General features: G+C 41.6%; 1 protein-coding gene across 2 annotated transcripts in view; it reads left to right on the top strand.

Annotated features, from left to right (window-relative positions):
• The window catches only part of ganab (glucosidase, alpha; neutral AB), a 33,283-nt gene that overhangs the window by 4,265 nt on the left and 12,540 nt on the right, over positions 1-16,478 (top strand). Inside the window, exons 2-10 of one of the 2 annotated variants that reach the window (XM_004919701.4) lie at positions 2,070-2,168; positions 4,478-4,586; positions 4,708-4,835; positions 5,278-5,457; positions 6,158-6,223; positions 6,779-6,866; positions 14,445-14,511; positions 15,883-15,979; positions 16,092-16,272. In XM_004919701.4, coding sequence (XP_004919758.2) covers positions 2,070-2,168; positions 4,478-4,586; positions 4,708-4,835; positions 5,278-5,457; positions 6,158-6,223; positions 6,779-6,866; positions 14,445-14,511; positions 15,883-15,979; positions 16,092-16,272 — 1,015 coding nt within the window. The remainder of the gene's footprint in view (positions 1-2,069; positions 2,169-4,477; positions 4,587-4,707; positions 4,836-5,277; positions 5,458-6,157; positions 6,224-6,778; positions 6,867-14,444; positions 14,512-15,882; positions 15,980-16,091; positions 16,273-16,478) is intronic. The other variant, XM_002942977.5, reaches the window with a different exon arrangement.

Raw genomic sequence — 16,478 nt, 5'->3', positions numbered from 1 at the left:
TTGGCTTCTAATCCTTACAGCTTTGGTTAAACCATAAGAGCAGATTGTTTTCTTACCTTGTGTATGGCTAGAATGGTGGTGGCCAGGCCATTTATAATTCAGGAACACTATTTTAAGTCTGTTTCTATGGCACATTGGGTGCTGATATTTCTGCTTTTCCTCATCACAGTTATCAGTCAGTTAAATTCTGTCTGCTGTTTACCATTCCACGTATAGACCCTGTGTTAACCAAACAATGTGTGGTTCAGCCGCCACCTTGCTTGTTTACTGACACCTCATCTGGAGCTGAACACTTGTAGGTGTGTACAATGATAAGGTTTGGGCAAATTCTAGGAACTGCAAAGCTGCTGTCACCCTGCCTTGGCCATCCATAGCCTAATGCAGTGTTTATTTTATTGGGTTAAACAAAATCCAGATCCTTACCCTGTGGTGCTCTGAGAAGTTTCAATTTTGGCAATTGTATTCCATTTCAGTTGACAAACTAGGGTTCAGATCAGGTATTTACACACATTTTAAGGAAAGGATTGCTTTTTGGTTATAATATGGTTTTATCACCAAATCTATCATTACTGGCCAAACTCTTTGTTCAATAATCTTTATGAAATGTATTTTTGGAAGAAACATACTGTTTTTAGAAGCTGTCTTCAATAAACTGTGAAACCTCATACATATGATGCTTTTGTTGCTTTTACACATTCCCTTCCTATGCAGAAAGGCTGAAGCAGAGTCTTTAAACTGATTGACACTAAAAGTTAATGTTTTTTGGTGCAGAGATTTATAAACTGGCCATACACCCATAGATATGCTTGTTTGGGAAGGTTGCAAAGCAAGTGGATCCAGGGCCGGATTTCTGAATATGGCGCTTCAAGGCCACTGATCACCCCCCCCCATGCATACCACTTAACTCATACGGAGCAGTGGGGATATGTGCTAAAGTTTCTGCGTGTCTGGTCCCATGGCTCCGTATGCAGGTAAAATACCAGTGCGGCTAAATTTCTGCCGCCCTAGGCCCGTCCGACAAATCTGGGCCTGAGTGGATCTTTTTTTAATTTAGCCACCCATGCAGTGGTCCAAATTGGGCTAATTTGGTGCCTGACCAAATATTGGATCATAAGGAATCACTATGGTGATCTATCAAGTGAAGGCTGCATCAATTCATAAATGTGATCCTTGCCCAACCAGTGGCTGTGGAGTCAGAAGCAATTTTGGCTACCTGGAGTCAGTCGGAGTTGGTGGTACCATAAACTGAGGAGTCTGACTCGAAGGATTTATGTACTAATTCCATAGCACTTCCAGGGCCTTGAAGTCAGAGCCATAAGCAATTTTGGGTAACTGGAGTTGAAGGATTTATGTACCAACTCATGGGCACATTTTTTTATCAGCCCATGAATGGCCAGCTGTACATAGAAACTAAGGCAATATACCCATCGGTGCTGGGTATTGTGGCTTCCATGTAGACAGTTCAATGGGATTCGCACTGCTTGTAGTAATTGGCCCTTAATGCTTCTATTCACATGGGCCATGGAGAGTGCAGAAGAAAGGGTCTCTATTTTTTTTTTTCTGCTTTTAACATTTGTCACTTAAGCCTGTAGTAGGTGCAAAATGATAAGGCCCGTGACTGGTAAAAACCTGCAATTTAGTTCCAAGGAGCTTACTCATTTTTTGCAAATTTGCTTCATGCTTACTCCCACTCACTTAATATATGCACATTATTGAGGTTTCCTGCAGAGAATAACATGAAAATATGGCAGTTTTAAAGAATGAAGTTAATGTAAAGCCTAACTCTAAATGGTACATTTTCTCTTTCAGGTAACTTATACTGGCATTTAATTAGATAATGGCTAATCAATAAATTCTTAAGTGCAGTCTCTAATATATATTATGTGCCTTAAGCTCTATTTACTTACTGTAACTGCTGTGCACAGAATTTGCACATACCAGGTTTCTTCAGTAGATTTATAGTTAAACATAAGTGCTTAAGTCTGTAAAAATGTTTGTGCATAGCTTTATGCAAGGAACTATATGTGGGATCCTTGTGTGCATATTTTACAGGCTGTTCTCTCTTGCAGGCTGCTGGGGGCTGCTCTCCTATTCACTGTCTGTTTTATTCCTGCACTGACTGTTGATAAGAGCAACTTCAAGACATGCGACCAGAGCTCATTCTGCCAGTGAGTGTTGGTGTAACCGTATCATTTTTAGGGTATTAACCTTCAACTTCCTTCCCAGCATTCCTTCTACTTTGCATACGGATAAGGGCAGACTGAATCAAAATGCTTTTTTGTGGAATTTTTTCTGTTTGTAATCCTTTTGTGTCTATTACATGTAATCTGACACTCCCATCTCCATTACACCTGATGTTAATATTTAGGCCATTGCCACATGGGGCTGATTGTTGGCCCGTGGAAAAAAGCAGGTTGAGAATCAGCCCCTAAACTGGCATCAGCCTTCTTCCTTGTTGCACCCATAACCATTGTGTGGGCCCAGATGCAGGCACACATGGCGGGTTTCAGTGCGGAGGTGCATGAGTGTCCATTTCTGCACCAAAAATTGCCTCATGCCTGCACCTGGGTTGACACAATGGTTCGGGGTGTAGGTAAGGAAGAAGCCTAATGCCAACATAGGCATTAGCCTTATTACAGTTGTCTTCTTTCTGTCTTTAGGTTTCAAAATATCATGTTTCTGTTCTACTTCACGGAAACTTTTGTTAAATTAATAATTTGCATCTAAAGCATATATTTTAGTGTTTGCTGCTTCCTGTGTAAAAAATACTGTAGTTAATGGGACAAAATTTTCCACCTTTGATTTCTGCTTAAAATAAATGTTAGAAAAGCGAAAAACTGATCAACTCTACATTTCCGTTGGCCTATTTATTACTTGCATGGGACACACATTGTATTGTTTCCTGCCTCCCAGAAACAGCCATCTTAAAATGTTACAGGTCTGTTTTAAATGTTGGATCCATTGCATGTAAGCAGACTTCAGAGGTATTAATAAGATTAAGGGACGGATTTATGAAAATGTGAGATTAGAACTGACCACAGAAAAACAAAAGCATATTTATAAAATGGTGAACTCTAAATTTCACCCATTGATAAATACACTTCTAAAAATCCCATAGGAATAAATAGAAAGTGGGGTGAGGTTTTCTGTGGTCAGCTCTAATTCCATATTTTGCTAAAACCGCCCCTAAGAAAATGAGTGCTTAATATAAGAAACCTAGGCAAAGACAGAAAATAAAAGCATGGCCATTTTAAAACGCAAATTTTTTTTTTAAAACTGCACATTCTAAGTGATGTAAAACTGCAGTGCAATTTTTCGGGGAGAAAATCCTATCTTTAAAGTAATTCTTCAGTATGACGATAAGCAGATTTTATGTGTGTTTAGGGCAGTGGCACACTGGGAGATTAGTTGCCCGCTATAAATCTTCGCTATTGCGGGCATCTAATCTCCCCGACATGGCATTTCACTGACAAGAATGTAAATTGCCGGTGGAATGGCATATGTTTCAGCGAGAAGTTTCAGCGAGGTAACTGCGTATGCCATCCCACCAGCGATTTACATTCTTGCCGGTGAGATGGCATGTTGGGGAGATTAGTCGCCCACAATGGCAAACATTTATCATGGGCGACTAATTTCCCTGTGTGCCACTGCCCTTATTGGTATAGTGCTTCAGCTGGCAAAGATGTAAGTGTTCCCAAGAGATTAAAGTTTGACATAAAGAAGCAGAAACATTCTTGACAAAATACCATGTTCTAAGTTTTTTTATGTGCAAACTGAACACAAATGTAAACCCAACACATTTAGCACGTTTTATATTTGCTCGTTCTATATTGAACAAAAACAAGTAATTTGCATTCCTCATAATTCTTTGTTGGAGAACTGAGAATGAAACATCGGGAGGTGGCTTATATTGGATCATGCTCAGTTGAAGCCTGTCTGGACCTGGCTTTAACTGCATATGCTCAGTGCTGTCAATCACAGAGAAAAGGAAATGAAGTGGTACAAAATTGCACCCCTGCCAACCCTAGTGAAATGTTAGAGAGTCCCCATTGTTGTTAGTCAAGAGGAGGGAGGGCTGTGAATGGGAGGCAAATTATTGAGCAGACTTTAGATTTATTTAAATTACCCTTACCATTTAAACCCCCTTTATAATGTATTAATTATCTGTAAACCAGAAACACAGTGCAGCAATGAGGAGAAGTTGGGGGCTAGTTTTCTTAATCTCCCTCAAAGATAGGGCAAGAATTTGGTAAGGGTAAAAACAAAACAATCATCCATTAGTAACTTATATTTTAAAAAATAATTGAATTTAATTTAGTCACAGTACAGGAAGAACTCATTTTCAATAAACTGATGGTTTTTATGCTTTTGTTTCTATTTTTTCCAGTTATTTTGTCACAAAAAAGTGGAATGTGTTAAAAATAGTGTTTTAGTGGAGCTTTAATGTTAAGAAAGTTTCCTGTCTTTTTCTCTTCAGGCGGCAGCGGAAGCTGCAACCAGGTTTATCCACCTACAGAGCCGCACTGGGTAGCGCAAAGCTGAGTTCGGACAAATTAGAGGTTCAACTCATCGATGATAGGAACCAGGTAAGTGCATGGAGACACAGACTGGAAGGAAAGACCTGGGATAATAATGTATAACAAAAGCAATAATACTCTACAAAGTGATTTGTATGACCTATATAAAAAATATGCCAATTTTTTTCAGGCCTCTCTTCTCCTTGAAGTATATGGTTTGGATGGAAACATGACCCGTATCAAAATTAATGAAATAAACCCACTGAAACCTCGTTATGAAGTTCCTGATGTTTTGGTAGGGACACCACTCCCTGCAAAGTAAGTAAATCTTTCTTGTAATTCAAGCCATCATTTCAGCTGCCATGGATGGTAGAATAAACTATTTCACCTTTGCATACTTGGCAAATTATTACCAGGTAGGCAAGTAATGATAAGTAGTAATCAATTTAAGGGGGCCCGTCACCCACACACACAAAGTAGTATAATTTAACTCCTTTTTAAATAAAGCAAATAAAGGTTTAATTTTTTTTAAATGAATACATCCATACCTGGTGTAAACATATTTGAAAATCTCGACTGACAATCGATTTCAGTGTACAGTTTGTATAGTAACAGTTGCAGTAAAATGAGAGAATTGCTAAGACATTGAATACTTTTGCAAGTTATATATGTTTGTTTAGACTCAAATTAGCCTTTTGGAGACTGAATTATGTTTTTTATTTAACTTTACTTTTTAACACTGTTTTGACTCTATCCAAAGTTTGCAGGTGACAGGGCAGGATGACAACACTCTGGAGCTCTCTCTGGGGGAAACAGGACACAAGTTGTTGGTGACAGGGACACCATTCCGTCTGGACATCTTATCAGGACAAGATTTGGTGCTTAGTGTCAACTCTCGAGGACTGCTTCACTTTGAACATCTGAGGGAGAGGAAAGACACGTGAGTCACAATTTAGGATAGAGGGGTAAAGTAATCAGAATGAAATGAGGTGAGTGATAGTGCTGTGGACAGGTGGTCACATTTTTATAAGAAAAACAAAAATTGAAAAGCTTCTTTAGCTGAATAAAATTGGGGACCATGAATTTCTTAGCAATAAAGTTGGCAGTGAAGTCCACTGCAGTACGATTTCTTAAAAGGGGGGCTTCTGTTTTAATAAACCTATAACAAAAAATAGTTTATGGTTAACAATTCTCTAGTAAATAAGTTTAGTTTACTTTTTTCTTAGTTTTGGGAGTTTTTTCTTAGTGTGTCCCTTTAAAGTAACATTTTTTTCCTGCTGCAAACTCAGCTGTTGTGCTTTGGGAACAGCCAGCTCATTGAATAGATGAAATCTGATTATTTGGCTGTTAGTTTGAGAAACTCTCAGGTCATGAAATACCTGAAGAAATGTGAAAAAAACTTAATCAGGATATTTATTATGATGGAAGTTCACTTTTAAAGATTAAGGAATGGTGTGGTAGCAGGATGAATTGTGTAAATGAATGAATGGTAATTATTTTTCCATTAGTGGCTCTTTTCCTGGGATTTGAACTGAAATGTGTTTTTCTTTTCTTTTTTGCTTTTTGCTCTGTCCCCCACCCAATTTCTTTCTGCCTCCTCCTCTTGTCCCTCTCCTATCCCCTGCCCCCTCACCTCCCAGTCTCTCCGCTAAAGTTAGTAGCGCTGTCGGTAACATGTGGCATAAAATGAAGACTCTTTTCTCTAGGTAATCACTGGTACTGCCTGCAACTTTAACACACACTCTAACTATCCTCTTCTGCAAGGGGTCACTCAGATATATAGGTAGAACAAGCATACCATGACTTCTTACCACAGAAACCTGGGCTAACATGAAGAGATATCCAAGGGACCAAGGTGTAGATTACTTTTAATGAGCCAGTCACTAGGAGGCTGGGTTCTTTGACCAACATGATAACTTTAGAAATCAATTCTGTAATTGTCATTTATTCCACAATCTAACAGACAAATGGAATTACTATCTCCCACTCCAGTGAGACTTAAAAAGTCAGACATAGTAATGCCTCTTTTCTGATTTTAGATGCCCAGCAGAATTTTTTGCCGTGGTGCTTAGAAATGCCCATAGTGGTCCCTGCATATTTGGATTGTTTGGTTATTTTATACCATAGCCATTAAGCTTATTTATTTACCTTCTGCATCTGTTAATCCTTCCTTTGCTTTTGTCCTTGACTTTGGCCCTCCCTTAAATCCTACCTTCCCTGGTAGCACCATTCCTCAACCCTCCTCTTTGTTCGGCTTTTAGTGACTCTGAGAAGAAAGATGTGCCGGCTGAAACTGAAGAAGCAAACGCTGAAGAGCTGGAATCCGTCAAAGAGGAAGAGAGCAAAAAGGTATGAGCAAATGACCAAATACAGATAATGAGATTCTTGAGATGTTGCACATATTAAAGAAATCAAGAGATCTGTTCAGCATAGACAGGTTGAGTAAAGCTATTTAGATTAGGATATCCTAGCACAGTGGTTCTCAACCTTCCTAATACCCTTTAATACAGTTCCTCATTTAGTGGTAACCCCCAGCTATAAAATTATTCCTAAGTCCATCAGAAATATGTGTTTTCCTATGGTCTTAGGCGACCCCTGTGAAAGGGCCGTTTGACCCCCAAAGGGGTCACGACCCACAGGCTGAGAACCACTGCCCTAGCAGCTGTTTGAAATAAAGTAGATAAAGAAGGAAAAGATGTTTAAAGAAGAACAATTGTAATCACTGGGGGGTGCCAAATATTAGCACACCTATATAATGATAATGATACGCTGGGCCAGTATTCCTGTTAGCTGGAAACTGCACCAGCCTGGTGGTACTTTTGTAGAGCAGCCAGTCATGATCCTCTCAGGTTCTTCTCACTGGGTCCATATGTGCAGTAGAGCAAAAGGCCAAACTTTAGGCAGAAATCCAGCTATTTCACTCTACTGCACATGCTGGCCTAGGGAAGATGGATAAAGATTTACGATATGGTGCTAATGCAAAAGTACCCTGGGCTGTAGTGCAGTGCAGTTTTCAGCAAACCGTATCACCAGCCAAGGCTATCGGGTAAGCTGTTATAATCGCTGGGGAGGCGTAACATTTGGCACCCCCAGTGATTAACTTTCCTTGTCCTTTTAAAGGGAACAAGACAGGTCTGCTTAATTCTTATGCTTTTAAAAAGTATAAGTTCTTTTGGCTTGTGCCAGTAGGTCTTGCTGCATTTTGCCCCGTTTTCTTTATTTTATTCTATATTGTAAGATGCATGATTTTCCATTATCGTATCTCTGCATATCGAAACATTCACATTATAATTACATTATTTCAAAAATCAGGGAATGTTAGTGTGTTTTTATAGGAATAGTTTCTGGTATAACTAGTACTAGTAGTATGTCCGTTAAAGCAGAAGTTAGGGGCGTGGCCAACCGGGCAACTGTTAGGACGCACCGAAACGGCGCTCCCGGGGTACAGCCTCTAGATCCCCCACAAACGGCGCTGTGCAGTCCCCAAGGCCCGCCGAACACAAAACCTGCCATCCGGGAGACTGATAGCTGCTCCCGAAAGCAATTTCAGTGCCGCAGCACGAGCAGGAAGAGTGGGGCCTAACAACGCGAGCGCGACTCGCATCGCGCATCCGCCATCTTGGACGCATCTCCCCTGCACGGCAAAGGAGCCCGGCCCAAACACTTACAATCAGCGCGGCACGGGGGAACTCCCCAGCAAGACGGTGAGTCCAGAACCCCGGGGGCGCCCACCATAACCTACCCGGACTTCTCCCTATAGCAAGTGCTATGAACTCTGCCTAACAAGGGCTTTATATATAGCAAAGCCTGCAGTGTTGCGCCACTAGAGAGGCTGCATCTGTCCTAACACTACATAATCACACTAGGGCACCGGCTGAGAAAGTATAAAGGGTTGGTGATAATCCAAAAAAGGGCTAGGAAATACTAGCAGCATGTAATTGCCTATGATCCTGGGGAGGTGCTGCACAAGCCATTTCTATTTTATATGATAGTGCTGAATACATAAATCGGGTGTAGTGGTCTACAATCAAAGCTACACTAGACAGTAATAGTGCCAACTACACTGCTCTGATCACAAATGGGTAAAAGCACACACAAAGTGAAATCGGATGCGGCAGCGCGGCTAGAGCAATATGCCCGCAACAATAGCCAAGAAGCTGCAAGCTCCTCTCCGCACTCTCCAAATGCCTCTCCTCCACAAACGACAGTCGCAGAGCTGGCGGCAGAGGGCCAAATAACACCAACCCCAGCAGACCTTATGACAGCCATCTTGAACTGCCAATCCACCCTAACCTCTATGTTTACCTCCAAAGTCGAGGAGTTAAAGGTGGACCTCTCAGTTATTAAGCAGGACATGCAAAATATCAGAGAGAGGACTGGGGAGCTCGAGGAAAGAGTGGGAACAGTGGAGGACCGCACAGCTCATCTGCCTCAAGACATAAATCAAATAAAAATACAACTCGAAGCAGTGACTGACCGATTAGATGATCTGGAGAACCGACAGCGCAGATCCAACGTCAGAATACTGGGCCTCCCAGAACGTAGTGAAGGCACCCAACCAGAAAATTTTGCAGAAAAACTACTTAAGGAGCTCCTGGGCCAAGAAACATTTTCTCCACAATACGTAGTGGAACGAGCGCATCGAGTCCCAATGAGACCACTACCCCCTGGAGCCCCACCACGAGTATTTCTAATCAAGCTGCTTAATTACAGGGATAGAGACACAGCACTGAGAGAGGCCAGAAAGAGAGGAGATCTCCAATATTCTGGGGCCAAGATTTCACTTTATCCAGACTACTCCACAACAGTGCAAAAAAAGCGCAGCTCATATGTTGGAATCAAACGCCGGCTTCGAGATCTGGGCCTAGAATACGCCATGCTATACCCGGCCAAGCTTAAAATTATGGAGGGTGGCAAAGCCATCTTCTTTGAGCGACCAGAGCAGGCACTCGAATGGTTGGAACAGAGACCTGGCAATGCCCGAAGCCCACCAAGAGCACAACACTGAAAGGAAAAGAGCAGACCACGAACCCGACTCTATGACTTCTTTGTGCCGTACAATATATTGAGCAAATGCACTTATTTTTAGGACAGGGTGGTGACACTACACCGATGACAAACCCACAGGGCGCCCTTGCACAAGCCTCTTGGGCGGGTGGTTCGGTGGAACAAACATCTTTCTGTTAACGGATTACAATGGAAGACCCGACAAGGGATGGTGAAGGGGAACCCCACACCACACCTGGAGACATACGGATTACAAAGCAATAGACAAAGAGGTCTAGTCCATTAGAGCAGACCATGTACACTTTGTTTTTGGCTCTACAATACACACCGCTCTGCACAAGCCGACACGGAATAATATACAGTTATTGGTACAGCACTCCAGTTCAAGTGCAGCAGACCTACCCCATCTACATGCTGGATCAATCTAGCAGTTGCTACTTGGTCTTATTTCTTATTTTATATTTTTCTCTTCGATCTCCGACATTCCCCGGTTGGGAATGTGGATAACTTACACAAACAGTTAAGAAACCACGCTCCTTGGTTGACAAGTTATGTATGGGATAATGTATCTTCATGGTTGGGGAAGGATACCGGGTGGGGGGATTGACGGGGTTGTTACTTATGCTTTCTTTCTCTCTCTGTTTCCAACTTTTCCTTTTGAGCTGGGGGGAATTAGAGCAAATTGTATACTAAGGCTGGGAAGCTGGGAGGGCACCTCTGAGCCGGAAGCACACATACGGAGCCAAAATGTGCAACGGCTCCCGGGTGGCCTCTTAACGAGAATAATGCATGATATGGTATTGTGGATATACAATGTCACAAATAGGTTTTACGGTAGTGTCCTGGAACACTAGAGGGTTGAACGACAAAGTCAAAAGATCTATAGTATTGAACATACTTAGAAAATCTGGTGCCGATATAATAATGCTGCAGGAAACACACTTGATAGGCCAACGAATTAGAGCACTAAAGAGACACTGGGTACCAATAATGTACCATGCAGAATACTCATCATACTCCAGAGGAGTGGCAGTATTGATACGCAGATCTTTGGGCTTCTGTTTGGAACAATTAATCACAGACCCAGGGGGTAGATATCTGTTGGTTAAGGGGCAAGTAGAGGGGAGGCCATATCTATTTGTAAACGTATACCTACCTCCCCCAGCAGACATACATATTCTACATGAGATTACCCAGAAGGTAGCCCACTTTGGACACATACCCACACTCTGGGCGGGAGACTTTAACATGGTAATGGACCCTCATATTGATCGTCTACGCCCCAATGCAGGAGACACTCTGGCACTAGCCCAATGGGCCTCTGCCCTGAGCCTGACAGACACCTGGCGCTGGCGTAACCCTGATGCCAGGCAGTACTCCTGCTATACTAGAGCCTCAGCTGCCCTCTCACGAATAGATTTGGTATTGGTAACCCCAGAACTACTACAGGGCCTGACATCCAGTAAATTTCTCCCCCGAGTCTGCTCAGACCACGCACCATTACTGGCGGCCTTCAAATGGGATAGAGACACTCGATCTTCGAGATGGAGATTGTCCCCCAAGTGGATACAGCACAAGTATATAGCAGAAAAGTACCCCCCATTACTAGCTCAGTACTGGGATGCAAACGAAGGCACAACTCAACCTAATATTGTCTGGGATGCGGGAAAGGCATACTCTAGAGGCATGTACATATCGTTAATTAAGCAGGCCAGGCAGAAATGTGAGGAGTCCTTGATGAAGGCACAGGATAAGTTGACACAGGCAGAAGCCGCAATAGCAGAGGATGACACTGACCAAAATGCACATAGACTTAATGAGTGCCAGAGAGATGTCAACCTACTCTATACGGAAAAATACACGCAAACAGAACTATACAGGGCAGCCCACTGGTACGACAAGGGAGATAAAAACAGTAAGTTACTAGCCATGTTGGCCAGAGGTGAAACTCCATACTGGACCATTAGGGAACTATTACTGGAAGATGGGGCTACGACCACCCTTAGGACGGAAATGGTAGATCGTTTTGCCCGATACTACCAAACTCTATATGACTTCCAACCAGACCAGACAAACACTGGACTAGCCGCCCTTTTAAATACCATAGACATCCCAACCCTTGCAGAACCAAGCGCCACTGAATTAGATAGGGACATTTCACTGGAAGAGGTTACGGAGGCAATAAAGAGTCTACCCGGAGGGAAAGCCCCCGGGCCAGATGGACTTCCGTCTGAATGGTACAAGCAGCACCTAGAATTTATTGCACCAAAACTATGTTCATTATATAATGAGGTCACACCGGACTCCCTGCTACCAGACTCCTGCTATGAGGCACACATCACATTGATCCCAAAGGAAGGTAAACCCCCTCAAAAATGTGAATCATATAGACCAATATCCTTGCTCAATTGTGATGTGAAAATCTTTGCAAAAATCTTAGCACTGCGGTTACGGGGAGTAATAAGGGATTTGGTACATCCAGACCAGACAGGATTTATGCCAGCTAGAGCAACCGATATAAACATAAGACGCCTTTTTAATAATCTCTGTGTACGCCATCAAAACTCGGGCACCAGGGTAGTAGTAGCCCTGGATACAGAAAAAGCTTTTGACACTGTATACTGGCCGTACCTGTGGGAGGTCCTCCAACGGTTTGGCCTGGGGCCCAGATTTGTGGGCTGGATTAGGGCGCTTTATGCTCGCCCTCAAGCAAAAATCATGGTAGCAGGCATGCTCTCAACTGTTATATATCTAAAAAGGGGCACCAGGCAGGGCTGTCCACTGTCACCACTGCTCTTTTCCTTAGCGATCGAGCCATTAGCAATTAAAATACGTGAAAGCAGAGAAATAATAGGGCTCCAGTTAGGAGACCTGGAGGAGAAAGTGTCCCTGTATGCGGATGATATGCTGATATATTTGGCAGACCCTAAAAACTCTCTTCAGGCGCTAATCCGATTACTAACTAACTTTGGCAAACACTCCGGTCTAAAGGTGAACTATGACAAGTCCCTTGTTTTCCCCATAGATAACCTCCCACAAAGTATACTATGTAGCATTACACAGCTGAACACTGTATCAGAATTTAGATATCTGGGCATACAAATCCATAAGGAACTAAAACGGTATGAACAGCTGAATATTTCCCCTGTTTTAGCTCGACTAAAGGAAAAGACACTGGTGTGGCAAAATCTTCCACTCTCAGTCCCAGGGAAAATTAATTTGCTAAAAATGGTTTTTCTACCAAAATTCTTATACGTGTTCCATAACGCACCTGTAGTGCCTCCCAAAACCTTCTTTAAAGCACTTGACTCAGTGATACGGGGTTTTATATGGTCAGGTGAAAGACCCAGAATGTCGTTTCAGACGTTGCAAGCGCCTCTAACGGGTGGGGGGTTGGCTCTGCCCAACTTTGAAAAATACTTTCTAGCCAGCCAGTTGGTGTATGTTCATTGGTGGACTGTCCCGAGGTTAGATAACCGAGCATTAGTATTAGAGGCCGCCATTGTAGGATCCTTAGAGGCGTTAGCTAAATTACCCTACAGGGGCATTTCCCCATATTACCAAACAACACTTCCTATAAAAACAGTGGTAGAGTCCTTTCAGAGGGCACTCAAAGTAGCTCAAAATAAACAAAATGTCTGGTCCAAATGGACACCCATATGGGGCAACAAATACCTCCTACACTTCCAAACAGTGCCTGAAGTAGCCAGGTGGGCAGCCGTGGGAATAAAAACACTAGGAGACATTACTGCGGGAGGAGAATGTAAACAGTTTAATGCACTTCGAGCTGAATTTCAGCTTCCTACAAACATGTTATTTCAGTATTTGCAACTAAAACATGCTTTCCAGTCGCAATTCCCCACAAGGCCGCTAACAATTACTGAAACTACACTGGAGAGATATCTCCGTCGGCCTGATCTGGTGAAAGTATTAACATACATGTATACAGTAATAATGCAAACAAACACCCCCCAACACCATAAGGTTAAACAACAATGGTGTGAAAACATACCAGACCTAGAGGAAGAGCTGTGGAAAGAGGCTTTAGAACAGGTACCCCAAATAACCATCTCCAGCAGAGATAGATATATACAGATCAAGTTCTTGAATAGAGTGTATCTTACCCCACAAAGAGTTGCTAGAATATATCCTGGGGCCTCTGATCTATGCCCTAAATGTCCCAACGAGTTAGGGACCTTCTACCATCTCTTCTGGGAATGTCCAGCAATAAAGGGATTTTGGCGAGAGGTGCTTAGTTATGCTGAGTCGGCACTAGCATTTCCCAATATATTGTCACCCAGTCTATGCTTATTAGGTATACTGGACACCCTACAATTGAGACCTCCAGCCAAATTGTGCTACTTACAATTGCTATACTATGCCAAAAAGGCATTGTTATTACACTGGAAATCTACAGGTCCACCCTCGCTGAACTTCTGGAAAAAGCTCATTAATGACTCCTTACCAAAACAGAAGCTAGTGTATCAAGTCCGCGGATGCCCGGACAAATTTGAGGCCATATGGGGGGCATGGCTTTTGGCTAACGCACCACCTTAGCCGACTTTGAACACCCAGAAAAAAAAAAAAGACACAAGGTCTCCTTCTTGGCTTTATACAAATGTAAACCTTAGATTTTACACCCCACCCCCAGCTCATCTCCCCCTTTCTTCTTCTTCTTCCCCCTCTTGATCTTCTTTCTTCTCTTTTTATTTTTCTTAAAGGGATTGTTCCCTTATGTTGTTTAAATTTAAAAATGCAAAATAAAATCTCTTAAAAAAAAAAAAAAAAAAAAGCAGAAGTTAGATGGTTATTACCATATGGCAAATAAATTAAGGGAAGCCTGTGAAGTTTAGATGTAATGGCAGGGAAGGGTAAAGCAATGTTAAGCTCTGTGATTTCATGAACATTTTTTTCCATTAGCCTGAAGTCGATGAGCCTGGAATGTGGGATGAAACATTTAAAACCCATACAGATTCTAAACCCAATGGTAAGTATGTTTGTCTAAGATCAGAATCCATTTTTTTTTTTTCTAATTTTGAGTTACCAACACTTGAATTACTGTTTATAGTATGGGCAGGATAGTGAAAGTTTGCAATGCAGCACTTGGGTCCTAGGTTTGATTTCAACCAGGGGCACTATCTGCCTAAACCTTACAAGGTGCCATACACCTTACAATTATGATCTTCCCTGCGACCATCTTTTGTCCCGATCGACGAGACAACCAATATCCGAAGCTTTTGCAATATCGCTCGTCTCGTTGATTCACCATACTCGCACCAAATATCACACAAAACCTTGTATTGTATGATAATATTGGTGCATGTATGGCCAGCTTTAGTGTGTTCTCCCCATGCTGGCTTGGGTTTTCTCTGGGTGATGTAATTTTCTTCCACACTCCAAAAACATACAGACTGGTTTATATTGTGTGTGGATGTTATGTATCCAGATCTATTACTAAGGCCCTTATAGGTGTTTTTTTGTTTAGTTTTTTAGTTTTAACGGACTCCGAAAGTCCAAATGCAGACCCCTATTTGTCAGTTAATGGAAATACCGGTAGTTGCAACCATGGGTCCCATATAGTATGAAAATGTTACATATTTCCCTGACTAGCATACATTAGTATTTCCATTAATTCCATCCATCTGCAGCCACTGTCTGAGTGAAGAAGGGAATGACTTTTATACAGTTACTATTGATGTTTCTTCCCCATAAAAATGTAGTGTCCAAGCATTTTCACAATTTACACTTTCAATTAGCATCCAATTTTTATGGCATAATGAAAGAACATATAATTCTAAGCCAAATATACAATTAAATATATTCAATATTTGTAAAATTATTTGTAATCGCAGTGCTGTACTGCTGGTCCTAGCTCTTGAAACAGTGTAGCAGGAACCAGCTGTCCTCTGGCTAGGACTCCAAATCCCACTTGGCGTGGATGCTTTTTCACAAATCTATCATTAAAATGGAGTATGCTACATTTTTGCAAGAGTCAATTTCTACAGTGCAGTAAATAGAACGGGACCAAAGACAATGCCGAATGCGAACTACAGATAACTTTTAAACCAGTGTAACATTTGAATGTGAATTGTGATAGCCTCACTTCCAGCTCCAATTCAATCTAATTGTTTGTTTTGTCACATTTCATAATAGATTGATTTTGATAACAATGTAAATGATAACTTGTAATGTCTGTTACTTTGATACTTTGGAAATGTTTAAAGCATTTTGTCAGTGTGAATAAAAATAATTTTATGCTGTGCATAAAAACTCACTTTTGTGCCTGAACATAATTATTGAGCAGTCATATTGATATTTCTAGAAGTACATTTTACATTTTATAAATGCATTTTTACAGGGCCGTCCTCTGTGGGCTTGGATTTCTCTCTTCCTGGATTTGAGAATGTTTATGGGATTCCAGAACATGCTGATAACATGAAATTACGAACTACAGAGTAAGTCCAACCCCTCTCACACATTTTCTAATTTTGTGCTTTCCTTTTCTTCCAGGCATGTTTACATTGAAAATGTTTACAAAAAACCTGTTATTATATTATATTCTTTAAGGGGAACGGATCCATACCGCCTCTACAATTTGGACGTCTTTCAGTATGATCTTTACAACACCATGGCACTGTATGGCTCAGTGCCCCTTCTTTTGGCTCACAACGTTAAACGTACCCTTGGCATCTTCTGGCTGAATGCAGCTGAGACTTGGGTTGATATCAGTTCCAACATAGCTGGAAAGGTAACATAGAACACACTAAAACATCTCATTGAGACACTTTTCAGAACCGTTTACAAAATTAGTAAAAAAAAAAAAAAATAGACTAGCTCGGAGAGACTAGGGAGAAGAAACTCTTCTGATTTCATTGGATTTAATAGTTCCCTGGATGAATTAATTAATTCAACAATAAGTAGTATCATTATGTTTTCCTCTAGAAAGGCATCTAA

The sequence above is a fragment of the Xenopus tropicalis genome, chromosome 4 (assembly GCF_000004195.4).
Source record: "Xenopus tropicalis strain Nigerian chromosome 4, UCB_Xtro_10.0, whole genome shotgun sequence".
Classification (NCBI taxonomy): domain Eukaryota; kingdom Metazoa; phylum Chordata; class Amphibia; order Anura; family Pipidae; genus Xenopus; species Xenopus tropicalis.
The sequence above is the reverse complement of the archived record's forward strand: the minus strand, read 5'-3'. Positions and strand labels throughout refer to the sequence as shown.